Source organism: Juglans microcarpa x Juglans regia, chromosome 3D (assembly GCF_004785595.1).
Source record: "Juglans microcarpa x Juglans regia isolate MS1-56 chromosome 3D, Jm3101_v1.0, whole genome shotgun sequence".
Lineage (NCBI taxonomy): Eukaryota > Viridiplantae > Streptophyta > Magnoliopsida > Fagales > Juglandaceae > Juglans > Juglans microcarpa x Juglans regia.
In genome coordinates this window covers 35,809,901-35,831,839 of record NC_054598.1, presented here as the reverse complement: position 1 = coordinate 35,831,839, position 21,939 = coordinate 35,809,901, and the positions used below count along the sequence as shown (strand labels likewise).

At 35.5% G+C, this 21,939-nt stretch overlaps 2 protein-coding genes across 4 annotated transcripts; one reads left to right on the top strand and one right to left on the bottom strand.

Moving 5' to 3' along the window:
- The first annotated feature begins 4,353 nt into the window (after positions 1–4,353).
- On the top strand, positions 4,354–10,093 carry LOC121254728 (probable beta-D-xylosidase 7). Its single transcript, XM_041154872.1, is given in 8 exon segments — positions 4,354–4,785; positions 4,900–5,199; positions 5,998–6,167; positions 6,268–6,365; positions 8,464–8,943; positions 8,946–9,227; positions 9,345–9,611; positions 9,614–10,093. Coding segments are annotated over 8 exon segments (2,292 nt in total). The 5' UTR covers positions 4,354–4,392; the 3' UTR covers positions 9,916–10,093.
- Positions 10,094–11,955: 1,862 nt separating this feature from the next.
- Positions 11,956–16,828, bottom strand: LOC121254727 (metallophosphoesterase 1-like). 3 transcript variants are annotated; one of them, XM_041154871.1, is made up of 5 exons: positions 16,433–16,828; positions 15,761–16,353; positions 14,500–14,586; positions 12,368–12,425; positions 12,042–12,279 (listed from the first exon to the last, which is right to left on the bottom strand). In XM_041154871.1, the coding sequence occupies exons 1-5, from the start codon at positions 16,682–16,684 to the stop codon at positions 12,262–12,264; spliced, it is 1,008 nt and encodes a 335-aa protein (XP_041010805.1). In that variant the 5' UTR covers positions 16,685–16,828; the 3' UTR covers positions 12,042–12,261. The 3 variants fall into 3 exon arrangements, with proteins under 3 accessions (XP_041010804.1, XP_041010803.1, XP_041010805.1); XM_041154870.1 differs by lacking the exon at positions 12,368–12,425 and having other exon boundaries at positions 11,956–12,329; positions 15,761–16,338; XM_041154869.1 differs by lacking the exon at positions 12,368–12,425 and having other exon boundaries at positions 11,956–12,329; positions 16,433–16,827.
- Positions 16,829–21,939: the final 5,111 nt, after the last annotated feature.

The following is a 21,939-nucleotide window of genomic DNA, read 5'->3' as shown; positions in this document are numbered from 1 at the left end:
AATTATTATAATTTTATTAAATTTTATATAAAATATAATAAATAATTTAACTTTTTTAAATATAATAATAATAATAATATTAAAAAATAATATTTTAATAATATTTTATTCAACTTTCATTTAAAACTATCTTAACTTATTTAAAATGGAAGTACATAAACTTAATTTATGAAAAAATTTAATTGTAAGCGATTTCACGCACTAATACGTGCACTCATTCAATATGATTGGTGAGAAAGTAGATTTTATTGAAAACAATAATAATTTAAAATTAAAATATGAATATAATAATATTAATACGCAGATTAATACACAAACTTGCTTATACATAATAAAACTCTTTATTTATTATATCTCCAAGAGATTTATAAATTGACAGTAAATTATTGGTGCAGTACTATTTTTTCAGTTCAAATCAGTACGAGAAGAGAAATTTTAGAACTTCAAAAAAAAAAAAAAAAAACAAACACTTAACCTGTTTTGATAATATGATAAGTAAAAATTGAATTGGACATAAATTTCAAGCTCGATGATTGACTTTGTACGTAGTAGGAGATGATGATCTGTTACTTACAAACTAACGTGTGAATGCATTACTTGCCGTAGGATTCATTACAGTTATGAAAAAAGAACATAAATATCGTTACTTTTTTTTTTTTTAATCCTAGATAATATGATAGATCATGATGTATGATATTTTCATATCATTAAGGTATCGAATGCTTGAATAAATGAATTTTGAAATGTATTTAATTGGTCTATTTTAAAAGTGAACAAGAAATAATGGTAGGAAGAGTTAGGCCTTGATATCCACCAGCACCGACGTGATCATGATTCATGACAAAACAAAAATGTGCTTGGATGGCTCGCATGGATTGCAGCTTTTAGGTCACAGCCAACCTTATCGAAATCTTATTGGCTCAATTCACCTGCATCAATTGGAGTGAGTGCCCGTTGCTTTTGCTTCTTTTTCTTTCACGATGCATCGTCCTTTTTGTTGGGACCAAAAGGTAAATACATACATTTAACTTGCTTACAGCTTTATTTAGAAAAAAAATAGTAAAAGTATGATCTAGAATGAAAGAATATCATTTAGATATTGTTTGGGTAATGAGTTGAGATGAGATAAAAATTAAATAAAATATTATTTTTTAATATTATTATTGTAATAATAAGATGAAATAAAATGAGATGAGATATTTTTACTATCTTATAAACGAGACTTTACTCTCGATAAGTACGGTGAGGAATGGTAGTAAAGGCGGTTGGAGGACACAACAGTTGAAAATGCTTTGCGATAAAACTACATTAATGATCGTTTACATATGTCTTGAGATGACTTTAGGTTTATAAGAAAACCCAATCGATCAATCATTTTCGACGTAGTGTAGTTTTGAATATAAAAAAAGGTTATCCAATTGATCAAACCACTTTCCAGAAAACAAAAACTCTTTGAAATTCCATCTCTCGATTAATATATAGGACATTAATATGCGCAGAAGAGGCCATCAAAATCACCAACATCATTATTAAAAATATGGGTAATGGTGGGGGTCCCAACAGGCAACAACTTTGAAATTGCACTGGCAATTAAGCAAATTAAACTTGCCAAAACTCTGCCTACCAATCTGAATGCGTGTCACCTTAATTTACCCATTAATCCTCTCATTTATTCACAAGTCCAAAACCACCAGATTCCAAGCAGAATATTTGAAATAATTGTTCACATCATGCAAGGAAAGGGATGGCAATATTATTTTTCGGATAATTTAATTTATAGGTAGCTTCTGGTGATAATATATATATATATATATATATTTATTAGGAAGATAATATTGAAAATTGCTGACCGTTGCATCTAAAAACTGAACATTGTATCCACAACTCCCAACATAAGGTCACTTTTTATAGGCTTCCCTCAGTCAAAATAATAAATAAATAAATAAATAATAATAATAATAATAATAATAATATTCCCGAATGAAAATTCTTGAAGAAAGTAGTTGAAACTTTATACCTAAAAAAGAAGAAGCATTATTCGTGAATAACCATATAGGTTGGATTCCTCGAGGAGCCCATGGAGGCCCATTAGGAGTAATTAACCCGGTCCAGATAAGTGGTAGGATTTCACTATTAGATCAATTTATTTAGGTACTGGGCTTAGGTCCAGTTTCTATTAAAATTGGACTCCTTGGATGTTGGATATATGTCCCAGTTGAATGAATACATGTGGAGGGCACATGTCTCACATCGATTGGATCTTGGAACTAGACCCAATTTAATTAGTGTCCTTTTCTTGAGATACATACAAAAGAAGATTGCGTGTATGTTCTTGTTTCGAGTGAAATTGCATTCAGCAAAAACTACCTCAACAAGCATATTAAGGAGGAATTTCTTCCTTATTAGTCCCGAGACAGCGAAGACAACCTGGTTGAGCTCCAGATATGTCTGGTGTTTGCCATTTCGGTTTGTTTTCCGAAATATATCCAAACTTGGACACAGAGGTAGAAATGCAACTTCTCTTTTGGGCTTAAGGGCCTAAGGCTGTATTTGGGAAAACTAAATGTTATCAGATATTCTCAAATTATTTTATTTCTATTTACAAACTATTTAATTAATATTCATATATAATTTGAGATACTTTTAATATTCCAATAGAGCCTCAACCTATCTCAAATTAATTATTGATAAAACTTACTACTTTTTTAATTTTTTATAAAAAGTTAAACTCATCTCAAATTACTTTATATATTTAAACATATATTTTAACATATTTATATTTAAACACATTGAGACCTATAAGATACTATTATTCGCAAATAAACTCAAATAGGTACGTTTGGAAACCAAACCAAACCAAACTCAACTCATCTTAACTAATCATTACAATTTTTTTTAAATTTTAACATAAAATATAATAAACAATTCAACTTTTTCAAATCTTAAAATAATAATAATATTAAAAAATAATATTCTAATAATATTTTATTAACTTAACTCAACTCAATTTAACATCCAATCGCAACTTAGCATACAAAAGCAGCCCAGTAGAACAGGTGTTGTCATTCATGCATTTCCATGAAGCCTGCGTGTGTACTGGCTCCAAGAGTTGGTAGGGAAACTGCATTGTCTTGTCTGAATCCTGATTACTTTGCATCATCTGATATTGTTTCATGTCACTATTTGTATTATGTTCCAAAAGGATGGCCTCTTGACTTGTCAGCATGATACTAATGCGAAGAGAAGGAAAAAAAAACCCATAAATTATCAATAGGCCAAAGTCTTAACTACGTTTTTATGGGTTTAATTGCTCTGTCGTAACGTACGCAACTACCATTCCACCCTCTTTATTAAGGTGGTTTTTTGACAAATTAATTCCTCTTCTATGCTTTTCCACTTTGTTTGTTGAAGTGTTATTTAAGTACGAGTTTTGCTATACATCAATTACTATTCATTCTCACATTTTATATTTAAAAGTTTTTTTTTCACTAGAGAGTAGAGTGTGAGATAGATAGTGACTGATAAGAATAATTATTTTTTAACTAAATAGGATAATGTGGTGAATTTAAATCTCTATTTTGGTATCATTTTAAATAATCAACTGTCTAAAAGTTGAAGTTAATAAAAAAATATAATATTATTATTTACATATATATTTAACATTTATTTTATTATTTAATTAAATAAGATAAAATGTATAGTCAAGAGTCGAACTTCTTATTATATTTTAATGTAATGTGAAATTATCACTTATATTAAAAAGTTTAAATTAGTAAATGATTTTAATTATATTATTGACAAAAGTAACCATAGATAAATGGGAATTGAGAGGATTAGGGGCACTTGCCTTTCGATTCTTCTCCACCGAATCAAGACAACTACGCAATCCCAAAAATCCTCTTCCTCTGGCAAGGTATTTATCCTTTGAATTTATCATTCTGCAATGATTACAAAAAAATATGTACAATTAAAAATCTCATTTTCCTCTTATTAATCCAGCTTGCATATTAAAAATATTTTTGACACACACCAAACAACCATACTCTATGTTTTACAGTGCATTTTTCAAATAACAGTATACAAAATTCAATTATTTTATTTAAGTTGATGATAATCATGATTATGAGATTTTTTTTTTTTTTTTTGGACATATGATATGAGATATTTTAGAGCAGGTTTTCATTTTCATTAAAGTTCCAATTGTCAAAGTACAAAGACAGATTTACCCTAGCCCAAACTATCTGTATAATGCGACGTACAAGGACAACTAGGTCATATGACCCGAACCTCAATGATCAACCTCACAGTCACAGTCCTTTCACCGACCTTCGTACTATAACTTTCAGTCCCTGTTCTGCATTCATTTCTTCATCCCAAAGAACCCAACACGGAATGGGGTTACTTCAAAGCATTTCTCTCGTAATCCTTCTCTTCCTTCTCCATGGCACCGAGTCAACATGGCCTCCATTTGCCTGTGACGCATCCAACCCATCAACAAAGTCGTTCACTTTCTGCAAAACCTCACTACCCATCGCAAAACGAGTCAGAGACCTTGTTTCCCGCCTCACATTGGACGAGAAAATCTCTCAGCTCGTTAACTCAGCTCCTCCGATCCCTCGTCTCTGTATTCCTGGCTATGAGTGGTGGTCGGAGGCTTTACACGGCGTCGCCAGTGTTGGACGCGGCGTCTACTTCAATGGGACTATTCGGGCCGCCACAAGCTTCCCTCAAGTCATTCTCACTGCCGCTTCCTTCGATGCCCATCTCTGGTATCGCATCGGCCAGGTGATTAGTCACTGTTACTGTATAGTAATCCGAGTTCATGTGACCTTTTGAATCAAGGTTTTGCATATTTACCTGTTGATTATCTATATATTTGTGGATATTTGGAATTTAAAGGTGATCGGAACAGAAGCTAGAGCGGTGTACAATGCTGGACAAGCGATTGGGCTGACGTTTTGGGCTCCAAACATAAATATATTCAGGGACCCAAGATGGGGGAGAGGGCAAGAGACACCAGGAGAGGATCCATTGCTTACAGGGAAGTATGCAATGGCATATGTGAGGGGGGTTCAAGGGGACTCCTTTGAGGGTGGGAAGCTCAAGGGTCATCTTCAGGCTTCTGCTTGCTGCAAGCATTTTACTGCCTATGATCTGGACTTTTGGAGGGGTGTCAACCGGTTCGTTTTTGATGCTCGTGTGAGTTTCCAACTTACATTACACGCCTGTTTTTGTTGCTTTTTTGGTTCTTTCCTTACTGTGTTCTCTGCCTTTTGGGACATTGTTCAAAGATTCCTTCCTCCTTGTTTCAAGTGCCCTTGTTACTATTGATACTACATGCAAAACTGGAAAACTGATTGGTGGACTAGACTAGGCAGCTTTTTATTGGATTCTGGTGTTCTGTATTCATGTCACTTTTTTTTTTGGGTAATGGGTCTTTAATCTTCAGTTAAAGGAAACAATAATGGTTTTTTTGCCTTGAATTATGGAGAAGTTTAAAGAAACTTCTGATCTCAAAGAAAACCGGAGCAAAAAACTTGCTAGGATTACTCTTTGGACTTTGTTTTACCTCTGCTTGGATGGAAAACAACTTCGGATGTTACTCTCCTGTAGAAAGAAATATAATACTCACTTTTCTTTTTTCCTTTCATTTCTAGTTCAAGTAACTTTAGTGATGTTTGGATTAGTGAGTCGAGTCCAGATAAGATAGAGTTAAAAGTTAAAATTAAAAGTTGAGATTAAAAGTTAAAACTTCATTCCTTTCATTTTTTGAGATTAAAGTTAAAAGTTGACTAAAATATTATTTTTATTTTGTGATTTAAAAAAGTTAAATTGTTTATTGTATTTTGTTTGGAAATTTGAGAAAATTGTAATGTTTAGATGAGATGTGAGAAGTTGAAATGAATTTGGTATCCAAAACAACAAAATCTTCTGTACTTTTCAAGCAACTAAAGACTGCTCTACTAACCTTTTCCTTTCTTGTGAACTGAGTTTCAGGTCACATTGCAAGATCTGGCAGACACATATCAACCTCCATTTCAGAGCTGCATAGAGCATGGGCGAGCCAGTGGGATAATGTGTGCTTACAACCGTGTGAATGGGATCCCAAGCTGTGCAGATTATAATCTTTTATCCAAAACTGCTAGAGGACAATGGGGTTTCCATGGGTAAAACAATATATTTATTTTAATATGCATAAATCATTACATCTTAAGAACATACTTTGGGACTAAAATCTCTCTACTTTTTGCTCTTGAAAATGATCAGCTACATCACCTCAGATTGCGATGCGGTCTCCATCATCCATGACGATCAAGGATATGCCAAATCACCCGAAGATGCAGTTGTGGATGTCCTCAAAGCTGGTGCGTAAATTTTAAAGAGTTTTTTTTTTTTTTTTCTAAATTATAAGATTTTTACAAAAGTAACAAAAAATTTGCAATAAAATTATTTTATAAGAAATATTACAATCACAAAAAAATTTTATAAAAATAAATATATAAATTAATATAACTTAATGTGATACGTTAAATTATAAAATAAATTTAACGTATTGTATAAAATACCTTTACTTATAGAATGACCTATTAATACTTATCTGGGCCCAATTGCCTTAATATGAATGTCAGTAATTATCAACAAGTGGACCCTCAGTCTGTAGTCCATCTTAGTAGCATTCTAGAAGGATTTTAATTTTTATGGAAAATTATGGGACTAGATTTTAGTCTGTAGTCCATACTAATCACATTATCACCAATTATATGTAGACACGTGTGGAAAAAAAAAGCATGCCACGCGAACTGATAATATTTTTTTTTTTTGATAAAAAGGATCTCATTCCATTCATTGAAGAGGACATACAACTTTGACTTCAAACAACAAGTCAATTACAAACGTTAATAGAATCTCAGTACACTATTGTGACTGACATGGTCTAGTCCAGACGGCTTATCTCTAAAAACCGAAGTCTAAGAGATAGCACAACTCTGTTCCCAACAGAGTTCATAGTAACCAAACATAAAACTCCATACCCAACTAGGTTGAGTATGGAGAAACCAAACCCCAACATCACCGACTAAGCGGAGGGGGGACAACACCCTTTGGACCTAAGTCCGAAGGGACAAATGTTTTTGGGTTTTTTTGTTTTCTTGAAAATAAAGACAATGCATAAATAAATTACATAGAGAAAACACTGTAAAAAGGAAAAAACAGTGCACAAAAACTGCCTCGGAAGGGAAAACCGACGGTCGGTCTTGGGAGATCCAGAATCGCCGGTTCGGGAGCTGCCGCGCGTTGCAACGGCATAGAGCTCCTTGGGGGCGCGTGAGGGCCACGCGCCGACGAGCTTCGGAATTTTCGTCCCGCGCGTGCAGGCTACGCTCCACTCCGGTTGGGGCCGTGTTCGGTGGACGTGTAGATCGGCGGCTGGGCAACCTCCTGGTGGGGCGCGTGTTGGCTATAAGGACTCCGAAGACCACGAACGGCAATTCTCCCTTTATTTGGCCTGAAAAAACGAAAAAAGAAAAAAATAAAATACAAAGGAAAACAGAGAAGTAGAGGGAAAGAGTGAAGGGGAAGGAGCCGAAGCTCCCACCCCCTCTAGCCGATCTGAAAGAGCTGGATTTAGAGAGAAGTTGCGGTCTGGGTTTGGGAGAGAAGTTTTCTGCTTTTGTCAAGTTTTCGCGAACTGATAATATTAAAAATAAAAATTAAATGTCAAAAATAAAATATTTCTAAAAGAAAAAACTAACAACACAATAAAGTTGAAGTTAAATAGATACACCTAAAAAGCGTAATAAGATTAGATTAAATAAACTTAAAATTAAGAACTGATAAATGTTTTATTAAAAAGGCTATTGAGTGGCCCTTGTTTTTATTTTATTTTTTTATTGTTCTTGGTCATGACATGGCAAATCACTGATACAGGTCAACAATTTTTGTTAATGAAACAGTAGAATTTGGAAAGATTGATCACGTATATATTAATGATAGAAAAAAAGATTGATCACTTATATATATATATATATATATATATATATATATATATAGAGTATTGCTACATCGACAAAAAAATTATATAAAAGCAATTCCACAAACTGACGTGATTTCATGTGATCCTTTATATTTACTTTACAATAAAAATAATTTTATAATCTGACGAATCACATCAAGCCACAACAATTGTCAGATTGTTTTTGTGTAATCTTTTTATAGCTAGAGTATTTACCATGTATATATATATGTATATGTATAATCACGAGCATTTTGAAATACGCATGAAAAATGATTAACTTACAACTGTCTTCCAATTAACTTACAACTCTATATTCAACTGATTGTAAAAGAGTTATAAGTGAATTGTATGTGTATTATTGCCCCGCCCATATATACGCACAGTTGATTTCTTGATTGAGAATCTTTGTTTCTGGCTTTGCTTATGTGTACTTTGAACGTTATTTACAGGCATGGATGTCAATTGTGGATTCTACTTGCAGGAACACACTGAGAAAGCTGTAGAGGAGAAAAAACTACCTGAGTCCGAAATAGACAGAGCGCTTCACAACCTTTTCTCTGTCAGAATGAGGCTAGGATTGTTCAATGGCAATCCAGTTGAACAGCCTTTTGGAAAAATTGGTCCAGATCATGTGTGTTCCAAAAAGCACCAGGCTCTAGCTCTTGAAGCCGCTCGAAATGGCATTGTCCTGTTGAAGAACTCTGCCAGATTGCTCCCACTTCCTAAAAAAAGAACCTTGTCCCTTGCTGTAATAGGCCCCAATGCCCATTCTCCCCAAACACTTCTGGGAAACTATGCAGGCCCTCCATGCAAGTCTGTTACTCCACTGCAAGGATTGCAGAGCTATGTCAAAAACATAATCTACCACCCGGGTTGCAATGTAGTGGACTGTTCTACAGCTGCAATTGACAAAGCTGTCAAAATAGCCAAGGGGTGGATTATGTGGTGTTGGTTATGGGACTGGACCAAACTGAAGAGAGTGAGGGCCACGATCGTGAGCACTTAGAGCTTCCCGGAAAGCAGCAGGAACTCATCACCAGTGTTGCTAGAGCAGCTAAGAAAACAGTTGTTCTGGTTCTTCTTTCTGGAGGTCCAGTTGATATATCTTGGGCCAAGCATGACGTAAACATCGGAAGCATCTTGTGGGGTGGTTATCCAGGAGAAGCTGGAGGAACTGCACTTGCAGAGATTATCTTTGGTGACCACAACCCAGGTGAACTTTATGTACATAGCTTGAAGAGAAATTCAGCTAGAAGCGAGTTCATTAAAGAGAATCAAGTTCATTTCTTTGAAGTGCAGGTTTAATAGTGTAATTCATTTTGACATGCAGGAGGAAGGTTGCCAGTGACATGGTATCCACGAGATTTCGTCAAAGTACCAATGACAGACATGAGGATGAGGTCAGATCCGTCATCAGGTTATCCGGGGCGCACCTACCGTTTTTACAACGGTGAAAAGGTGTTTGAGTTTGGTTATGGCCTCAGCTACTCAACCTATGCTTACGAGTTCTCATCTGTAACACAAAGCATGGTCCAGTTGAATCAATCATCAGCCATACCGACGGTGGAATACAAGTTAGTTTCAGAGCTGGGGAGAAACTGTGTAAAAGGAAGAAGATCTCAGTCACTGTTGGAGTAAAAAATAAAGGGGAGATGGCAGGGAAGCATCCGGTATTACTGTTTGTGAGAAAGGAAAGAACTAGCCAAGGGAGTCCAGTCAAACAGCTAGTTGGTTTCCGGCGTGTAAATCTGAATGCAGGGGAAAGAGCTGAAGTTGAATTTGTGTTGAGCCCTTGCGAACATCTTAGCAGAGCCAATGAAGTTGGCATGATGGTGATGGAGCCAGGATTACATGTCTTGGTTGTAGGTGATGAAGAGTACCCGGTTACCGTTGCTGTCTGAAACCGGAGATTCAAGTCCAGAGACGGTCAATATATGGTTTATGAACCCAGTTGATGTCTTGGCCATTTATATGCTGTCACTGGTTGTAGATGACAGAGTATTCGGTTAGCATTATATATTGAAATAAAGGAAACAAAAAACAGACGGGTAATATATGGTTGGAAAACTTGATTGATAAAAAGAAATACAAAAAGCTATCTTGTAAACTGATGTAACTCGACATAATAGGCTAAATTGTAAAACTATTTTATTGTAAAAAGCTTTTAATACACGAGAATCCCTGGACATAGAGCAAATAGGCAACGGTTTCCATTCGGCATCCCCTTCTCAAATTTGGCAGCTAGAAATAGAAGGCCAGTCTTGCATTCCAGGTCAATACTTAAAGAGTAACCTCAGGAATTCTGTGGGTGCCGTAAATGGAAATCATGCCGCGGGTTGGAATTGAATCTCAAAAAACAAGTTAATTAGGAAGTTCCCCTGGCTGGCTTTGTTTAAAAGAAGTCTTTCAAGCAATATTTTGAATATCATACCTGTAACTGTTTCGGTCAAGACATTAAAATGAGATATTTTGGTATTGGTACTGTTACAAAATAGTCTATATATGAATAAATTATATATAAAAATATATATATAAATTATAAATAGTTTGGTCTGAATTAGGAGTCTAAAAATAGAAATAAATGAAAAAAAGAAAAGAAATAGAGGCCGAAATCCGAAATATCGACCGGTATATGTCGAAACTCTGGCCGGTACAAAACTTGGCCCTTCTTTGTACTAGCTACGCCATAGAAATGGTATACTTCGACCGTATCGGCCGATATGGTATGGAATTCAAAACTTTGATTTCAAACGAAAGTTAGCAGAGCTATGAATAAATTCCATATACTCTTTAAATTGCATGCCATCTCTGAGTTGTGCATGTTATTGAGCAAATTTTTTTTTTTGCGAAGAAGTTCATTCCCTGACATTCCTTCTGGGTCTTCTTCTCGGCTGACTGAACTGAACTCACAGACTTGAGCCTTCTTGAATCAGAGGAAGAATTCTATTGCCCTATTATGCCTAAGAAACCTGAAGGTCTGATCTAGTAGCAATATGGCCTTCTGCCAAAAGCATCAAGGGGATATTCCAGCCCCACCCCAAAGCCATTGCCTTCAAAAGATGCTCTTGAGATAAGTGAAGCTTTTAAATAAAACACAATGTTCTGGGGATGGCTGCACTAGGACTGAAAATTGACGCCGCACCGACAACTTTTGGAGAGGCTCAGAACTGACTGAATCGGCCAATTAGGGGGAAGAAAACCAGCGGCCTCACTCTCGGCATGATTCAGTGCAGTTCATCCATTTTTCGTTCATGTCTTTATGAAGGAGAAGGGGAGCGGCGGACTGTATTGTCAGTGGGAAGAAATACACTTGTAGAGGAAAGAACCATAGAGAAGAAGAAGAAGGGAGGTTTATTAATCTCAAGTCGAAACGGCGCCATCATTTCACCTAATTTCTTTTATAAAACTCATAACTAAAACAATGTCGTTTTACTTACTTAAATGAAACAATGTCATTTTATATACGTATAATATAAATATATATATATATATATATATAATTGGCTAGTTCGATGGTTTGTGTTTAGTTTAGACAGAAACTGAACTGGTCGGCATCTATTTCCTTAATTTTATACCGTCGACTGACTTGTTCCCTGCCGGTTTCAGCCAGTTTCGAACTCTGACGGCCGGTCTGCATCGGCAACAGTCGATCCCGTTGATTTCTGTACAGCCCTAGGCTGCACTTCCGTGTACTGGCATCACTTCATAAAATAGATACCTGCCCCCACATGCTAGCATTATTTTCCATTTTTGGGGGAATGCAAATGGTAAATTACATAACACGTCATTATGCTTAATCAATTAATTTATCTATTATAAAAATGAGTGCAACAAGTGCCAACAGAATAGTCCGGAACACACCGATTTGAGATTCCACTAAAAACCTAGGAATTTGTTTTCCAGTAAAACACGGAACAGTAAGATTCTTTCTTTCTAGGATCTTTAACAAATGAAAAAAATATTTGATTTAAAAATAAAGAATACAATTACAATAAATTTATAACGACAATAATGTACAACACTGAACACAGTATTAAATCATCATCTTCTTAAACATCTCAAAAGGGGCGGTTTAGCAATGAGCATTGTTAATACAAACACAACTGTGAAAGATATATAAGCTACAATGACATGAGATTCTCTAGCAAGAGAGCAATAGCTCACACTCACTGCCCTTCTATTCCTGTGGAAAGTAGCAACAACAAATCCAGGGTCATCCCCTGAATTCCATGTCATGGCCGGAACAGTCACCTCGTGGGTTCCGTCTGGGTGAAGATGATGACAAAATCCATGGGTGTGTGCACTGAAAACAATCCTATAAAGAGAGGAGAGAGGAACGATTGATTAGCTTACTGGTGCAAATGAGGACAACTTAGTTTTTGAGCGTTGTAATAAGGAGGAATACAGTAACCTATCAACAAAAATAGAAGGTGATATAATCTTTGAAAATAAAGTATTGTGCCAACTCATTGAAAACCTGTATCAACTTACACAAACCCTAACTAAACTTTTAAGTATGAGAATTGCCTTCAGTCAGCTATTATACCTAGTACTAGCACTATTGAGAATAGAACTTGCATGAAGCCACTAACTTTGCATATTTAGATGTTAGATACAGATAAGGAAGTGTAAGATGACCAGGAATAATGTCACAAGTAAACAGCAACTCAAATCAGAATACCACCAACAATGATTTTTATATTGATTGTGGGATCAACAACAAGAATTCTCTTGACATGTTATCCAAAAGAAAAGAAGTTCCTTAGTAGTTGAGAAATTTTTAGATCACTACTTATCCCAAAAGAAGAAGAAGAAACTCGTAAATGGAATAGTGTTTCCATAGTTGATGAAATGTCAAAAGGGAGTTGTAAATACAAGTGCAACTGAGTAACTTAGCAAAAGATTCCAAGCACAACAGAAAATGAAAAAATTGCAAATCAGTGAGAAACTTTTAGTCACTCTTTGGCAATTACAAGAAAGAATACTGTACAGGTATGTTTATGCACAGGAGAAGCATGGCATGATAGCCGTAGACGGAAACAAAAATTGCAGATCAAACCAATGAGCTTTGTAACCAAATGACTTAACAAATCATCCATTCCCCCCACTCCCCTTCTTCCCAACAAAAGGAAAGAAAGATAAAAAAAAAACAGCTACAAATCCAGTAGAAATTTCAAAAGGCATCCAAATGACATTAGGCTAAGCGTGTTAACATTCAGGGGAAATTAGACCAAACTCAAAGGAAAACAAGAAATTTCCCCAAAAAATTCATATATGTAATGAAACAGCAACATTGACATAAACATCCTCACAATCAAATGAGATCTACCTACTATTTAATGGCAAATTAGGCTTTAGCACCCATAACTGTCAACCTTGATACAATTTCCCTCTATACTCTGACTTGGCTATTGGCACTCTCTCAAAAGAATTGTTGCAATGTACTCTCAAATGATAGATTTACCAAGACATCCCTTTAAGCAAATAGTATATGTAAATTTAGTCCACATGCCGTTTGCCACGCACCTAAAAAATTGTCAAAACTTTAATTTTGTAGTTTTCTAGTTAAATCTATCAAAAACATTTACTCTCTCTCTCTCTCTCTCTCTCTCTCTCCCCCCTCCCCACACACACACACACACCTAGTATGCCTGACCCCATGTCATCTCCTTTCATATTGCACTTATAAGCCTCAATGTTTGGATTGCTCTGAAGATGCCTTGGACTGTTAGAGGAGTTCGCAAGTTGGAGAGGGAGGCTTCATCATCATGCAAAAGGTGAGGTTCAGGTGGTGTTCCTCTAAGCATTATGTGGACAATCTGGAGGGAGAGGAATTCAATGATATAGAACTGAATGGGAACTTGCTTAAAACTATTTCCAGAAGAAGTTCAATATTTGCATAGATGCACGCTTTGAGCTCTTACATTCAAACTCTCACGCTTTGTGACCTCACATTAGAACTCTTTTTGATTTCATGGCTGTTCAAAAAAATCTTGGATCACATTATTAAATGGATGTATTATAATCATCCTTTATCACTAACCACAGTTTGCATGACTAATAAGGTGCTTAAGGAATGGCGAAAGAATGTGAAATTATAATCCATTGAATACCTTACCGATAAAAAAAAAAAAAAAAACAATCAATTGAATACCTCTTTCCATCACCACATTCCCAAAAGGTTAAAAAATATTATGGACAAAGATAGGAAATTTTGGCAGTAACAAGAATTCGCGTCACGTATAAACTATAAGACAAAATCTACACATCTCATGGACAGTGTGACAAAATGTTCCAACATATTGAAGCTAGAAACCTAAAGATTATCACTACAAAAAGACTGTAAAGCAAGAACCCTATGTAAATTAAATTATAGGAGATTGACAAAAGGATGCAACACGAATATATAAGAAAGAATGGTAGTGGACAAGTTCACGTCTTATGAAGACGAGCACATAAAACCTGAAATAAAAACATGGAGTTACCTTGGTTTAAGGGCCTGAAAAATGTATTCGGTAACATTTGGTGGGAGAGTGTGCGATAACTTGTATGGCCCGATCCCAACAAGTCCCCTGAGGAAAAGAATTTGACATATAATTAAGAGAAGTACCAATATGGAGCTTGAAAGCAATTGAAAGAAGCAATAAATGAATGGCTAACGTAAGATCACTATTTCAGCCTTTACAGAAATAGCATGGCAAATTTGTATGGCAAGCGCATGGGGAGCAAAAAGTTCACTGTTCTATCGTATTATAAGCTGTTGACTTTTTAGAATAGTCCTCCTTTTCCTTGGAAGTGTATTTGGAGGTCTCAAGTACCTTCCAAAGTTGCTTTTTTCATATGGACTGCCTCTCTTGGAAAAATTCTGATGTTGGACAATTTAAGGAAGCAGGGTATTATAGTTATGGATTGGTGTTTCGTGTGTAAGAAGCATGGGGAAACTGTGAATCATTACTTTTGCATTGTGAGGTGTCAAGGGCTTTGTGGGATGGCATTTTTTGTAGAATCGGCTTGGATTGGGTGATGCCTTTGAGAGTGGTTGTTCTTCTTGCGTGTTGGAACATGCTTCATGGTTGTTCTCAAGTGGACGCGGCTTGGAAGATGGATCCTTTGTGTCTTATCACTTATGTGGTGCATTTGGATGGAAAGGAATGAACAGTGTTTTAATGAAAAGGAGAGTACTTTGGAGCAACTCCAGAACTTTGTTGTGCACTCTTTATTGCTTTGGGTTTCTGCTTTAGTGATTAACTAAACTTTGTTCATGATTTTCTGTTGTCGCTTTCTGTTTCTTAGAATGCATTTAGGCGTTTTCTTTAGTATATTTTCTGTGTATCGGACTAAGCCTATACATTTATTTTTAATAAAATTACTTCTTAATTTATAAAAAAAAATACGACTATTTGTCAAGACGAACAATAATATGAACTTGATACAAATCACCTAATATAAGTACGGAAGTGTTTAATCTCATTAGAGTAAAAACATTTCCCACCCATACTTTACACAGCAAGCTAGAATTTTTAAGCGGCGATAATGATCAACCAAATATAGTAATGGACTACAGTTAGTGGTTACTGTTTGTTACCCAACCATATGAGAGTTCGTTCAACGCCATGCTTTAAGCTTGCTACCAAACTGAAAGGGAAATTTCCGAAGAGATTCTTCGCAAAAGCATGCTTAAGGCATAAAAAATATATATTATTCCCGCCAAGAATGAAAGTGAGTGGAGTGAAACAATTTACCCACCTGCCATCCGGCGCATTCGAACTCTCTCGTGAAAGTTTCAGACTTTTCCTAAAAGAGTCCGCACTGCAGCTGCTATCTGCTGTCTTGTGCAAAGGAAAGTGAAGTAGAAGAACAGGACCAGATCCAGATGAAACAGTATTTGCTTTCCAGCCGAAGTTATGGTTTATCTCTCTGATTTCACTATACTCATTCATTGGTTCAGTAGCGTCTTCAGCTTCCATTTGTAATTCCACACTTTCTCTCTCTACTACTTTCTCAACTCCAAACCGTAGATTATTAATGCCACAAAGTAAAGACACAGAATTAAGCGAGACGAAGCTTATGTTACTGATTTCAAAGGCACCACAACCGGCCGAGTCCAATCCTGGGAAGTTGCTAGCAACCCAATGGACTGATTTCACATTCAAACTGCTGCATTGTCCAACGTCCCTGTCGCCGAGAATAACATGATAAGGAAGTCCAATAAATGGGCCCAACAGTCCGTGAAACTGATGAAGCACAGATACCCATTTAGCCCTCGTCAACTCTGAACCTTTCGCAGAAACATCTCCCAAGACTAGCAGCATATCAGGATTCAAAATTTCGAAAGATTTCTGGGAAAGATATTTGCAGTGTCTCAATCGAAAACTCAATTTCCAAGAAGAAAAGAAGAATAAAAACTTGAAAAATTACCTGAAAGAATTTGGACATGTAATAGTCTCTGAAATATAACTCGACAAAGCCAGCTTCGGAACCCAACAAGAGCAAATTGGCGACCACCATCACCTTCAAGTCTTCCGGGTCCGCTACAAATTCAGTGGCTGGTTGACTGAGATCAGCGGCGCCCAGCACGATTTTACAGGAAGGAATCGAGACCCGCTCTTCGTAAACGATCAGAGCCAAGATCGTGATCAGAGGCAACGCTGGCCTCCACGCGACCGCCATTATTGTGGTGCTGGAACGAGCGGCAAGGGCGTGGGTTTGGGTTTCGGGGATTGGGAATTGGATGCGCCATTTGTGATAGAGTTTGTACAGTTACTTGGTTATACCCCAGGTCCCCGAGGCCCAAAGCCGACAGGTACCTTCGCATTAAAACATTTTTTATTTTAAAGTAGAGAAGTGCTATATAACATTCACTATAATAGTATATACAATGTACACAGTATAATTTATTAACTTTTTTTTTCTAGATAGATGATTCGAATGATGCCACGTAGAGTATGCAAAGTAGCTGTTCCCAAACAGTACCTTCTCTCAAAATTATTTCTTTAAAGTAAACATGTTTTATTTTACGGGCTTTTAAAGGATATTTGGAGAAGGAAATGGAACAATTTTATAAATATTAATAAGATAATTTGAGTGAAGTAATTATTGAGTTTTGGACAAAAAAAAGGAAAAAAATTAAATAAAAAATATTATAAAGTTAAAATATTGTTAGAATATAATTTTTATTTTTAGATTTGAAAAAATTTAATTATTTTTTATTTAAAAATTTATAAAAATTATAATGATTAGTTTGAAAGTATTTGAACTTGAATGATATTTAAGAAGTGAATGAAATAAGATAAATGAGATGGGATGAGATGACATATGTTTTCAAGTATCTCCTAAATCAAAGACCGTAGTCATTGCATACATGAGGGATAATCCTCCGTGTCTACAATTACGTCAAAACAAGTAAAAACATTTTGTGCTAAAACATGTGCTACATTATTAGTGGTTCTTCTTACATGATGGATAGACTACGCTCCATAATGTTGAAGCTTCTTCTTGATGTCACAAACAATCATTCCTGCAATAGACCATGATTCCTCTTCCTTTGTTATATTTGGAACTATTTGTTGAGAATCACCCTCTAGAATGATTTGGCTAATGCTCAGTTCTAGACCAAAGATGGTAGCTTCAAGTGCACCAATTGCTTTAGCAAGCAGAGGGTCAGGAAATAGGGGTCGATTCATCCTCATTGTGGCTATTACTTTTCCATTCCAATCTCGAACTCTGATTCCAATACCAATTTTGCAATGAGTCTTGCCAACTGCAGCATCCTAGTTTATCTTAAAAGAGTTCATGGGAGAAGGGTCCTATCTTTGTTCTATAGAACTAGAGGTGTCTGGCTAGCTTGCTTTATTTGTATGTAAGGCCTTAAGGCCTTCATTTCCTGCAAAACCTCTTGTGACTGTTTTACTACTACATTAGGATGTTTGAATTCTGCTTGAAAATCAAAGGCATTTCTTCTCTGCCACACTTTTCTGAAAACCATAGCTATTTCCTCCGTAACTTATTTTTCAAAAATAGTTCACATATCTTGTATCAAATCCATAAAAGTCTTTTTGGAGAGAGAAATTTTTGGATTTTTTTGGAACATTGGCCCCAGATATCTTGTGCTGCAGGACAAATCCACAAAGCATGAACTACTAATTCCTCCCCCTCTAGACAAATAGGATAGTTTGAACTATCCACTACCTTCGTTTTAAACAGGTTCAAGTTAATGGGAAGACCTTTTCAACAAACTCTACATAAGATTATTTTATCTGTTGGGATATATGAAGCTTCCACATGTCTTACCAAACTTGCCTACTGCTAATTCTGTTTGAGGTCTGACCCTTTGACTGTTTTTGCAAATCTTTATAAAAATGATAAGAATTCCTTACTGTGGATTGACTATTTGCATATCCATTCCAAATCAACTTATCAGGACTATTGCTACATCTTATAGGTAATTTTTTTTTTATGATGTCAGCTTCCTCCCTCAAGAAAATTCTTTCAATAAGAGATGTTCTCCATTGCTTTGTATTAGGATCAATTTGTTCTTGCACTTTAGCATTTCCATCCAACACCTTAACTGCACTATGGATTCTAAATGAAGATGATTTTGGAATCCACTTGTCTTTCTAGATGTGAACCTCTTTGCCATTTTCTATTTTCCAGATTGTACCTTTATCCAGTAACGATCCTGCTATAATGATACTTCTCCAAATAAAAGAGGGTATGCTGCCAATTTTAGCTTGGAAAAAGTTAACATTTGGAAAATATTTCAGCTTTAACACTTGAGATGCTAATGACTAAGTGTACTAAATCAATCGCTAGCCTTGCTTAGCTAGCATGACCAAATTGAAGCTTTCCAAGTCTCTAAATCCCATCCCTCTAGCTAATTTGGCATTTTCCATTGTGTTCCAGGAAATCCAATGAATTTTCCTCTCTTGTTCCTATTGTCCCCACCAATAATTTTGCATAACTCTATTAATATTTTTGAAGAGGCTGCAAGAGAGTTTAAAGACTTCCATGCTATATGTAGGTAGAGCTTTCACCACTGACTTAAGGATAATTTCTTTGTCTGCCTGAGGGAGGGTCTTCACTTTATTGCTACTGATCTTATGCCTTACTTTGTCTAGAATACTTTAGAACGATTTGGATCGAGACCTTCCAACAAGTGTTGGAAATCCAAGATACTTCTCATTAGACAAAGTAGGTTTGACTCCTACAATGCTCATAATAATATCTTGTGCTTCTCTCGAGGTGTTTCTACTGAACTGAATGGAAGCCTTCTCCTTATTCAACCTTTGACCAGATGCCTTTTCATACATGCTTAGCATATGAATCAATATGCTTCATTCTAAAGAATTAGCTCTACAAAAAAGTAAGTTGTCATCTGCAAATAAGAGGTGATTGATGTGTAGCTTGCCTCGAACAATTGGAACACCTATGATAAACCCTGGCATTTCAGCATGGTTCAACATAGAACTCAAAGCTTCAACACATAAGATGAATAGGTAAGGTGATAAATGGTCACCTTGCCTAATTCCACTTGATGGCTTGAACACTTGTTGAGGAATCCCATTAATTAGAATAGAATATGTTACAGAATCAATGCATTTCATTACTAGATTAACCCATCTTTAAGCAAAACCCAACTTCCTTGTAAATACTCTGAGAAATTCCTACTCTATTCGATCATATGCCTTACTCATATTGAGTTTCAAGGCCACATGTCCAAATTTTCTTGATAGTTTGCTATTCATAGTATGCATAGCTTCAAAAGCTACAACAATATTGTCAAGTATTAATCTGTCAATCGCTAAAGCAGATTGAGTAGGGGAGATAATCTCTGGAAGAATTTTTTTTCAGACTACTAGCAAGAGTTTTGAAATTATCTTATAAAGGACATTACATAGGCTTATAGTATGAAATTAGATGCTTTGGAGGGAGATTTTATCTTGAGGATCAAAGCAATATGAGTTTCATTTATCTTAGTTACCAGACCATTTGAGTAAAGCACATACAAAACAACATTACTAACATTTTTACCAATTGAGCTCCAGTGGTTCTGATAGAAGGTAGGTGGAAAACCATGTGGTCTTGGGGAGCTTAGTTAGTGCAGCTGAAAAATTGCCTCCTCAAGTTCCTTAGTAGGGAACTTCTTGATAAGGTTGTTGTTCATATCAGCAGTCACTCTAACATTCAAGAAACTCAAGCAGCCTTCAATGCCCCTTATGGTTGAGATGTGGAAAAGAGTTATTGGAAATGTTTTTGAAACCTTGCACTAACAGCCTTGGGAGTTATTGCCACATTTTCTCTTTCATCTGTTATTTTGTGTATGGCAGCATTAGTTTTTCTTCTTTGGTTCGCACATTGATGGAAAACTTTATATTTTTATCACCTTCCTTTAACCACCTTTGCTTTATCCTCTATTTCCATTTAAGGTCGTCCTATTCAAGTACTAGATCAACCTCCTTTTGTAAAACTCTTATACTGCTCTCCAGATCACCTGTATTAGACTTATGGAATTTTGATATCTAGTTGAGTTTAGAGTTTATAAGCCTTTTAGAATTACCAAAACTCTCTTTACACCATGCCTTCAATCTTGCTTTGCATCTTAGTAGACCTTTTGTTGTCATCTTTAATTTATCAACTGCAAACATAGGCTTATTCCAAACTTTCTCAACTAGCAGATGACACTCCTCTCTTTGAGCCCAATTAGTTTCATATCTAAATGATCTTTCTCCTTCTCCTGCATACTGCATACTAGAAGCCATCATGATAACAATAGGTCTATGATCTGAGCTTTGAGTTGCTAATATTTCAGTCTTCCATTTGGCTGTATGGTCTCATAGCTGCCCCACACTTCTCACTTTGATGCAAAATTTTGTTGAAATCTCCCATGAAAATCCAAGCCATTTCATTTGCTGGTTTTAAAACTCTAAAGCATTAAAACATTTTGGTATCTATTAAATTTTTTTAAAGATTCTCATATATTATTTATAACTTGGAATTAGTCCAACAATCTTTAATTTCTAATTTCATTGTAAACAAATATATTATTACAGTTTGAACATATAAACCTCTCACAATCATTTAAAAAAATAAAATAAAACACGCCTTATTTGAAAAAATAAAAATATGGCATACCTAAAACTCATATGGAAGTACTCATTTTTTCAAGTTAGATTTTAACTGTTTTTCAAAAATACTCAAAAGACTTGCATACTGTGTGACTATCTAAAATTACTCTTCAAATAATCTTGCAATTACCATTCAATTAATATTACGATCTGTCTAAATTCAAAACCCGTCAAAGGTGGCTCAAATGAAATCGCGCAAAGATCCGAGCCCATCTATTTACTCTCATCTTTTTTATCCATTCACATGAGTGGGTGTGTTATAAAGCTCTTTAATCTTGGACTCCAACCAATGAATAAAAGTTTAAATGTAGCATCCATGCCCCAGGCCCAGGCCCACGAATAGCCCAACAATTGAGAAGCCGAAACAGCACCGTTTGGTAAGGTTTCTTTTTTCTCTTCCTTCTCCCCCCTCCCCGACCGATTCCCCTCTTTCCCTCTATTTTCAATTTAAGACCTTTAGGGTGTGTTTGGATGTTGAAGTGAGTTGAGTTGAGTTGAGTTGTGATGATAAAATATTATTAAAATATTATTTTTTAATATTATTATTATTTTAAAATTTGAAAAAGTTGAATTGTTTATTATATTTTGTGTTGAGATTTGAAAAAGTTGTAATTATGAGTTGAGATGAGTTGAGGTGAGTTTAGTAACCAAACGCACCCTAAGAGAGAATTGCTCTCCTTACAAGTGATTTTAACAAAAAGTTATGGTATGAATTATGTGGGATTGTTGTAAGAGATTTTTATGAATAAATAATAAGAGTAATGCTACATAAAGTCGTGTAGTGCGTCATTATCCTGCAAT